Source organism: Oncorhynchus gorbuscha, linkage group LG21 (assembly GCF_021184085.1).
Source record: "Oncorhynchus gorbuscha isolate QuinsamMale2020 ecotype Even-year linkage group LG21, OgorEven_v1.0, whole genome shotgun sequence".
Lineage (NCBI taxonomy): Eukaryota > Metazoa > Chordata > Actinopteri > Salmoniformes > Salmonidae > Oncorhynchus > Oncorhynchus gorbuscha.
Genome location: NC_060193.1, coordinates 54,050,814 through 54,060,813, shown reverse-complemented (window position 1 = coordinate 54,060,813; position 10,000 = coordinate 54,050,814). Strand labels below are relative to the sequence as shown.

Here is a 10,000-nt window from a genome sequence, read left to right as displayed (position 1 = left end):
CTTTCAGCTAGATGCTTTCAGCTCCCTGGATGCTAGCTTTCAGCTAGATGCTTTCAGCTCCCTGGATACTAGCTTTCAGCTAGATGCTTTCAGCTCCCTGGATGCTAGCTTTCAGCTAGATGCTTTCAGCTAGATGCTTTCAGCTCCCTGGATGCTAGCTTTCAGCTACATGCTTTCAGCTTCACAAACATACTTTAGAATTCCAAAAGTCTGACTTGGTCAGACCTCCAAAGTGATGTTAAGTTGAGCTTACACACATCCCACTAAAACCTTGAATGAATGGGCCATACTGGTTATACAGAGAACTAAGAGAGAGAAGAGAGAGAGAGAGAGAGAGAGGTAGAAACAGAGAGATATAAAAGGGGGAGGTCACTAACCTCATCTATGGCTTTCTTATAGCTCTGGTAGAAGGGGATGAACAGCAGAAGAGATTGAGGAGGAGAGAAGGAAGGAGAAAGAGAGGGAGGAAAAGAGAAACATAAGCAGCAGAAGTGGAGAAAGCCTGACTCGAGGTGTGTTTGTGTGTGAGTGTGTGTTACTCACGGCAGGTCTGCTGGGTCTGCCTGAGTCTCGCCCCTCCTCCGGTCTGATCCTGACCTCCTGAGTGGCTTCTGCTAGGGGGGAGGTCTCCTGGACTGGTGGACCTATCACAGCATAAGGGAGGAGTCAACATCAATATTCAGAAGTATGAGTATCAACAGTATGAGTATCAACAGGCAAATACATGTACTCATCAGTCACATATATATATATATATGTGTGTGTGTGTGTGTGTACCTCTCTGTGATGAAGGTGAGGATGAGGAGGAGGAGTGAGAGGACCTCTGTAGAGCAGTATCGAGACACAACTCTGAAGCTCTCAGGTCTGGATGACTGAAATAACACACACACTGTTAATACACACTGTAATTACATATACAGTACACACACACCAGGGTTGGGGTCAATGCCATTTCATTTCAGAAAGTAAACCTAATTCCAATTCCTCATTGAAAAGCATTGAAGTGAAAAGCAATTTCAGTGCACTTCCTGAATTGACTGGAATTTAAATGGAATTGAGCCCGACCCTGACACACACACACACACACACACACACACACACACACACACACACACACACACACACACACACACACACACACACACACACACACACACACACACACACACACACACACACACACACACACACACACACACCTGTCTCGTATGAGTCCCTGTGCGTTGGGGGAGTTTTTCCTCATCAGGGCTGGGGAGATGGAGGTGGTTCTCTGAGGGACCTTAGGGGGAAGCTCATCATCCTCTCGGCTGGTGGTACGAGGTGGAGGGGCGGGATTCGAGTCAGAGGTGGGGTCAGAGTTCTGACGGGGGGGCATGCCTCCCCCCTCCTCCCCTCTCCTCCCCATCCCCCCCGCCTCTCCTCCTGTGCCCTCCTGCAGAGACTGAGAGCCTGTCATGGTCTTCACTGGAATCAGATGGGCCATCTGGAGAGAGAGAATGAGATAAAACATTGAATTATGGGAAAGTCCGTTCTCATTTTCTAATTCCATCAGACAGACATACTGTCACGCCTTGGTCATTGTATTTTGTGTTTTTGGTATATGTTTGGGTAAGCCAGGGTGTGACATGGGTTTATATGTTGTCTTTCATATTGGGGTTTGTAGTAATTGGGATTGTGTATGATTAGGGGTGTGTCTAGTTAGGCTTGGCTGCCTGGGGCGATTCTCAATCAGAGTCAGGTGCTTGTCGTTGTCTCTGATTGAGAACCGTATTTAGACAGCCTGACTTTCGCGTTGTAATTTGTGGGTGTTTGTTCCTGTCTTAGTGTTGTAGTCACCAGATAGGCTGTAATAGGTTTCACGTTTCGTTTGTTGTTTTCATATACAGTTATTTCATGTACCGCGATTTACTTCATTAAAGTCATGAGTAACCTACACGCTGCATTTCGGTCTGACTCTCTTCATTCAACAAACGAACGACGTTACACATACTGCTTGTTGACTGTAGTATAGGCTACAGCATAGTAGTATGCAATATCAAATACAATTACAGGTTGTGTGTATATTGTATATTTGTAAATGTCAACACACACACACGCACACACAGAGAGACAGACAGACAGACGACAGAAGGGACAGACACACACCTGTGGTTCAACTGGGCGGTGTGTTGGTGGGGTGCGGGCCGGCTGCATCCCTGCAGTGCTGAAGGCCTCGGAGCGAGGAGGCAGGGAGGCCTCAGAGACCCGACTGGAGACGGCCTTATGCTGCAGCGCAGGAGAACTCTGTCTGTTCAGCTTGGACCGCTCCTCCACCTGACACACATCATCATGATTATTAGACTAACTGGACGTTACCAACAGGTTCATACGGTGTTGTCTACAGTGCTCTAGAGGCACTGAGGCTCATCATGCAATTAATGGTTAGAATCAACTGGTACTCCTCTACAAGCTGTAACAGAGAGATGGAGAGAGCGCGGGGATGATAGAGAGAGCGAGCGGGGATGATAGAGAGAGCGAGCGGGGATGATAGAGAGAGCGAGCGGGGATGATAGAGAGAGCGAGCGGGGATGATAGAGAGAGCGAGCGCGGGGATGATAGAGAGAGCGAGCGGGGATGATAGAGAGAGCGAGCGGGGATGATAGAGAGAGCGAGCGGGGATGATAGAGAGAGCGAGCGGGGATGATAGAGAGAGCGAGCGGGGATGATAGAGAGAGCGAGCGGGGATGATAGAGAGCGAGCGGGGATGATAGGGATGGTAGAGCGAGCGGGGATGATAGAGAGAGCGAGCGGGGATGATAGAGAGAGCGAGCGGGGATGATAGAGAGAGCGAGCGGGGATGGTAGAGAGAGCGAGCGGGGGGATGATAGAGAGAGCGAGCGGGGATGATAGAGAGAGCGAGCGGGGATGATAGAGAGAGCGAGCGGGGATGATAGAGAGAGCGAGCGGGGATGATAGAGAGAGCGATGATAGAGAGAGCGAGCGGGGATGATAGAGAGAGCGAGCGGGGATGATAGAGAGAGCGAGCGGGGATGATAGAGAGAGCGGGGGATAGAGAGAGCGAGCGGGATGATAGAGAGAGCGGGGGATGATAGAGAGAGCGGGGATGATAGAGAGAGCGGATGATAGAGAGAGCGGGGGGATGATAGAGAGAGCGAGCGGGGATGATAGAGAGAGCGAGCGGGGATGATAGAGAGAGCAAGCGGGGATGATAGAGAGAGCGATGATAGAGAGAGCGGGGGATGATAGAGAGAGAGCGGGGATGATAGAGAGAGCGGGGGGATGATAGAGAGAGCGCGGGGATGATAGAGAGAGCGAGCGGGGATGATAGAGAGAGCGAGCGGGGATGATAGAGAGAGCGCGGGGATGATAGAGAGAGTGAGCGGGGATGATAGAGAGAGCGAGCGGGGATGATAGAGAGAGAGCGCAGGGATGATAGGGAGAGAGCGCAGGGATGATAGGGAGAGAGCGGAGTTGGAGGAGAGGAGGATGGAGGAGAGGTGGAGAGGGGGATGAAGGAGAGGACAAGAGGGGGATGGAGGAGAGGCGGAGAGGGGGATGGAGGAGAGGGGGATGGAGGAGAGGCAGAGAGGGGGATGGAGGAGAGGACGAGAGGGGGATGGAGGAGAGGCGGAGAGGGGGATGGAGGAGAGGCAGAGAGGGGGATGGAGGAGAGGACGAGAGGAGGATGGAGGAGAGGTGGAGAGGGGGATGGAGGAGAGGGGGATGGAGGAGAGGTGGAGAGGGGCATGGAGGAGAGGAGGAGAGGGGGATGGAGGAGAGGGGGATGGAGGAGACGGGGATGGAGGAGACGGGGATGGAGGAGAGGGGGATGGAGGAGAGGGGGATAGAGGAGAGGGGGATGGAGGAGAGGGGGATAGAGGAGAGGGGGATGGAGGAGAGGGGGATGGAGGAGAGGAAGAGAGGGGGATGGAGGAGACGGGATGGAGGAGAGGGGGATGGAGGAGAGGGGGATGGAGGAGAGGGGGATGGAGGAGAGGCAGAGACGGGGATGGAGGAGAGGCGGAGACGGGGATGGAGGAGAGGCGGAGACGGGGATGGAGGAGAGGCGGAGTTGGAGCGTATCATTCTTGCAGAAAAGAGAATCTGAAATGTTGAGAATCCATGTTGGTCTGTGATCCCAGAGAAAATATAGTCCACCACCGATTGGCCAGCACTAAAGAGAGTCCTGATTAGCCTCCACCCAGCACCAAGCTGAGACCTGATTGGCATCCACCCAGCTGAGACCTGATTGGCCAGCACCCCATCACCAAGCTGAACTGCAATTGGCTAACTGACCGTAAACAGGAAGTGACACGTATGGAGTCCTTGCTGTGACATCATCAACCTCCAGAAGGAGGGGCGGTTGGGGGGGTGTTAGGGGAGGCACCCTGACAGAGAAGGAGTCTGGGGGGCTGGTTTTTCTAGATATCTGTTTTGATTGGAATGGGGACTATTGGAGGTAGGTGGGTAAGGATGAACCAACTGAGCTATATGAAGTTGAAACAATGTTATACAAAATAGTATAAAATATAGAAATGTATAATATTTTGTTTTATCTACAAATATAATAAAGAATATATGTCCGTCCGTCCGTGCGTCTCTGTCTGTCTGTCTGTCTGTCTGTCTGTCTGTCTGTCTGTCTGTCTGTCTGTCTGTCTGTCTGTCTGTCTGTCTGTCTGTCTGTCTGTCTGTCTGTCTGTCTGTCTGTCTGTCTGTCTGTCTGTCTGTCTGTCTGTCTGTCTGTCTGTCTGTCTGTCTGTCTGTCTGTCTGTGTGTGTGTGTGTGTGTGTGTGTGTGTGTGTGTGGCTAGTGGCTAGCAGCGAGTGGTCTGATAGTGAGCTGGGACTGGGAGCCGAAGGGGGAGCCACCAGGAGAGGGGTGAGGAGAACACATAGGGGTGAGGTATGGGGAGGAGCAGGGTGTGAGATACTGGGAGTAGTAGAATGGAGCGGGAGGGGAATTGAGGGAAAGATGACATGGGGACTCAGGTCGGGAGTGTGAGGGGGAGATTCCGGCTGAGGTTTGGGGTGAGGTTCTAGGTGACCCTCGGGGCGAGAGGCCCATCCAATTTAAGGCTGAAACTATCTGTTTCAGAGGACCTGAGCTCTTACCAGGAGAACGAAGGGGGGAGAAAGAGAGGGAGGACCGAGACAGGGATGACTGCTTGGATCTAGTGGGCATGGCCTGGGCCAGGTGTGATCTGAGCATGTTAGCTGGAGCAGAGGAAGTCAGGTCCAGGTTAGAGGTCGTGATCTCATCATCATCACTGACCTCTGACTTCACTCTGTTCAGAGGGGGAGGTGCCCAGCCGGGGACTTGGAGGAACGGACTCTGCTTGGAGGATTCAGTAGCCAGGAAGTGATTTTGATTGGAGGACAGGAAAGGGCGTAGCCGGCCTGCCGGTGCAGAGGCTGAGAGGTCAGGGGTTAGGGGTCGGGGGTAGAGGTCAGAATTCGTATGACCCCCATAGGATCCCAACAGACTCTCATGGCTGGAAGCCATCCTCAAACCCCCCACACCTCCCTCTCTACCCCTTTCCCTCTCCTCCTCTCTATACCTCCAACAATCCAACTCCCTCTTTTCTAGTTCCTCCATTTCTATATCTAGTTCATCTATTTCTACATCTAGTATACGACACGGAAACAGAGAGTTGCCTCTAAGATCATGATCAGGAGAGGGGTAGAGGAAAGAAGAATTAGAATGAGAGGAGGAAGAGGAGTCTATTTCTACATCTATGTCATTTACTTCTATGTCTATTCTACGACAAGGGGAGATGGAGCTGCCACTACGGCCACTGACCCATATCTGCCCCTGGTCTTTCACCCCCAGGTTATGTCCCTGGTTGGGGCTGGAGCTGGGTGCCCAGGCTGGCCCATTGAAGGCCTCTTGTTTAGGGGCTTGGGGATTAGAGATGGGGCTTTCTTTTGGGGCTTGGTTGGGTTTGGGGTTAGGGCTGGGGCCTCGGTTAAAGCCAGCCTGTTGCCCCTTCCCATTATGCTGTGGCCCCCGGTTGGGGTTGTGTTGTGGCCCTGGGTGTTTAGGTCTGGGACTGCGTCCTCGGTCTTGCTGACCAGCCTTCTGACCGGCTGCGCTAGGCCCTTTTGGCCTCCGGTTGTTGTGTGGTACCCCCTGGTTGGCTACGGTATTGCATCCTCTTTCTTTCTGTCTGACCACCCTCTGACTGGCTTTCTGAGCTCTCATCTCTCTATCCTGCTGGCTGATCTCCTGTTTCAGAATGGGATCTACTAGATCCCTGGTCTCCAGGGAGATACGGATGTGAGGGGGAGGGGTGGGGTCGGAGGGGGCTCGGCGAGGGAGGTTGGCGTGGGAGGGAATGGGGGATGAATGTTGGTTGAAGGAGTGGCTTTGTCTGAGGAAAGGGCGGGGTGAGTGGCTCTGGGGGTGTGGCTGCTGCTTCAAGACCTGCAGACAAGGTGGGGCAGAAGTTAAACAAGCACACACACACACACACACACACACACACACACACACACACACACACACACACACACACACACACACACACACACACACACACACACACACACACACACACACACACACACACACACACACACAAAATATAAAACACACACGAGAACTGTAACAGAAGAACATAGTATCTTGTTCTGATCCACACTGTATGCACCGCTACACACACAATGTTGTCGTTAGACCGAGACTGTACTCATGATCTTCAGTTATGAATGTTGTCCAGAGACCAGAGTCTCTCCAGAGTCTGTGTGTGTACCTCTTTAGCCCATGCAGGTTTGTCAGTAGGACTAGCTGAGTCTTTATAGTGATACAGAGGTTTCTTCTCGCCTGGTCGGCCATCTTGGTTTTGTTGTTGTTGCTGCTGTTGTAGAGACACCAGGTAGGCTCTCTACAAAACAAATAGGCAACAGTTGACCATCTCTTCAATTATTCAACACCATTGTTATATGACATCATCATAAGAGCCAAGTGTTACCTCCTGTTGTAACTGTCTCTGTAGCCTCTCGGCTTGATGTTGTTCCTCAATCTGCTTACGCTTATACTCCTATGGACACGCACACACACACACACACACACACACACACACACACACACACACACACACACACACACACACACACACACACACACACACACACACACACACACACACACACACACACACACACACACACACACACACACACACACACGGAAGGCTGTTATTATCCAATCTTAACCAAATCACTATCTTGACAGCACAGAGCCAATCTCTGAAACACATGACCAATAGCATCACTCCACACAGGACAGGTTGACCAATAGGATCCATACAGGACAGGGCTCACAGGGACTTTCCATGATCCATGTACAAATGACCTCGACTAACCTGCACACTCGCTGTTACTTTTTATTACATTTTTTACTTTAGTTTATTTGGTAAATATTTTCTTAATTCTATTTCTTGAACTGCATTGTTGGTTAAGGGCTTGTCAGTAAGCTTTTCACGGTAAGATCTACACCTGTCGTATTCGGAGCATGTGACAAATAACATGTGATGTGATTTGATGGGGCTGGGGGGGGGGTTCCTTGCAGGGTAAGGACTTGCAGAGAGGAACGAGGAACAACAAACACTGGACACAGGGACAAGGTACAGGTTTACACCACAGGCTCTGGAGCTGTAGTTTCACAGGGTTGAGGGGTCAGACTTGACAGGAGGGTGGTTGGTAGATGTATACATGCAGGTACACAATGGACATGCTCCTGTAGAAGGGGGGTCAGGGGTGAGAGGTCAGGGGTATATATACATAGACATGCAGGGGTAACAGTGTTACCAGCAGTAGAGCCTGCTCCTGTAGAAGCTGTTGCTGTAGGATCTCTAACTGTCTCTGTTCCTCCTCCAGCTGTCTACGGATATACTCCTATCACAACGCAGCATGGAGGGAAGGAGAGAACAGGAAACAGAGAGAGAGAGTCAGACAGAGATGTTCTCCTAATGCAGCCTGGAGGGAAGGAGAGAACAGGAAACAGAGAGAGAGAGTCAGACAGAGATGTTCTCCTAATGCAGCCTGGAGGGAAGGAGAGAACAGGAAACAGAGAGAGAGAGTCAGACAGAGATGTTCTCCTAATGCAGCCTGGAGGGAAGGAGAGAACAGGAAACAGAGAGAGAGAGTCAGACAGAGATGTTCTCCTAATGCAGCCTGGAGGGAAGGAGAGAACAGGAAACACAGAGAGAGAGTCAGACAGAGATGTTCTCCTAATGCAGCCTGGAGGGAAGGAGAGAACAGGAAACAGAGAGAGAGAGTCAGACAGAGATGTTCTCCTAATGCAGCCTGGAGGGAAGGAGAGAACAGGAAACAGAGAGAGAGAGTCAGACAGAGATGTTCTCCTAATGCAGCCTGGAGGGAAGGAGAGAACAGGAAACAGAGAGAGAGAGTCAGACAGAGATGTTCTCCTAATGCAGCCTGGAGGGAAGGAGAGAACAGGAAACAGAGAGAGAGAGTCAGACAGAGATGTTCTCCTAATGCAGCCTGGAGGGAAGGAGAGAACAGGAAACAGAGAGAGAGAGTCAGACAGAGATGTTCTCCTAATGCAGCATGGAGGGAAGGAGAGAACAGGAAACAGAGAGAGAGAGTCAGACAGAGATGTTCTCCTAATGCAGCCTGGAGGGAAGGAGAGAACAGGAAACAGAGAGAGAGAGTCAGACAGAGATGTTCTCCTAATGCAGCCTGGAGGGAAGGAGAGAACAGGAAACAGAGAGAGAGTCAGACAGAGATGTTCTCCTAATGCAGCCTGGAGGGAAGGAGAGAACAGGAAACAGAGAGAGAGTCAGACAGAGATGTTCTCCTAATGCAGCCTGGAGGGAAGGAGAGAACAGGAAACAGAGAGAGAGTCAGACAGAGATGTTCTCCTAATGCAGCCTGGAGGGAAGGAGAGAACAGGAAACAGAGAGAGAGTCAGACAGAGATGTTCTCCTAATGCAGCCTGGAGGGAAGGAGAGAACAGGAAACAGAGAGAGAGTCAGACAGAGATGTTCTCCTAATGCAGCCTGGAGGGAAGGAGAGAACAGGAAACAGAGAGAGAGTCAGACAGAGATGTTCTCCTAATGCAGCCTGGAGGGAAGGAGAGAACAGGAAACAGAGAGAGAGTCAGACAGAGATGTTCTCCTAATGCAGCCTGGAGGGAAGGAGAGAACAGGAAACAGAGAGAACAAGAGACAGATATACTCCTATACACCGTAGCAGCAGGAAGAGAGAGAACAAGAGACAGATATACTCCTATACACCGTAGCAGCAGGAAGAGAGAGAACAAGAGACAGATATACTCCTATACACCGTAGCAGCAGGAAGAGAGAGAACAAGAGACAGATATACTCCTATACACTGTAGCAGCAGGAAGAGAGAGAACAAGAGACAGATATACTCCTATACACCGTAGCAGCAGGAAGAGAGAGAACAAGAGACAGATATACTCCTATACACCGTAGCAGCAGGAAGAGAGAGAACAAGAGACAGATATACTCCTATACACCATAGCAGCAGGAAGAGAGAGAACAAGAGACAGATATACTCCTATACACCGTAGCAGCAGGAAGAGAGAGAACAAGAGACAGATATACTCCTATACACCGTAGCAGCAGGAAGAGAGAGAACAAGAGACAGATATACTCCTATACACCGTAGCAGCAGGAGGAGAGAGAACAAGAGACAGATATACTCCTATACACCGTAGCAGCAGGAAGAGAGAGAACAAGAGACAGATATACTCCTATACACCGTAGCAGCAGGAAGAGAGAGAACAAGAGACAGATATACTCCTATACACCGTAGCAGCAGGAAGAGAGAGAACAAGAGACAGATATACTCCTATACACCGTAGCAGCAGGAAGAGAGAGAACAAGAGACAGATATACTCCTATACACCGTAGCAGCAGGAAGAGAGAGAACAAGAGACAGATATACTCCTATACACCGTAGCAGCAGGAAGAGAGAGAACAAGAGACAGATATACTCCTATACACCGTAGC

The 10,000-nt window shown here is 50.7% G+C and overlaps 1 protein-coding gene across 12 annotated transcripts in view; it reads right to left on the bottom strand.

The window, feature by feature from the left end:
- LOC124007886 (TRAF2 and NCK-interacting protein kinase-like) overlaps positions 1-10,000 on the bottom strand; it is a 66,603-nt gene that overhangs the window by 19,070 nt on the left and 37,533 nt on the right. For 3 of the 12 annotated variants that reach the window (XM_046318718.1, XM_046318719.1, XM_046318720.1), the window contains exons 14-22: positions 7,809-7,895; positions 6,971-7,039; positions 6,752-6,883; positions 5,800-6,423; positions 2,146-2,313; positions 1,200-1,483; positions 778-872; positions 544-644; positions 378-401 (exon numbers count right to left, since the gene is read on the bottom strand). In XM_046318718.1, the coding sequence (XP_046174674.1) occupies positions 378-401; positions 544-644; positions 778-872; positions 1,200-1,483; positions 2,146-2,313; positions 5,800-6,423; positions 6,752-6,883; positions 6,971-7,039; positions 7,809-7,895 (1,584 nt within the window). The remainder of the gene's footprint in view (positions 1-377; positions 402-543; positions 645-777; positions 873-1,199; positions 1,484-2,145; positions 2,314-5,799; positions 6,424-6,751; positions 6,884-6,970; positions 7,040-7,808; positions 7,896-10,000) is intronic. The other 9 variants (XM_046318721.1, XM_046318722.1, XM_046318724.1 and 6 more) reach the window with 6 other exon arrangements.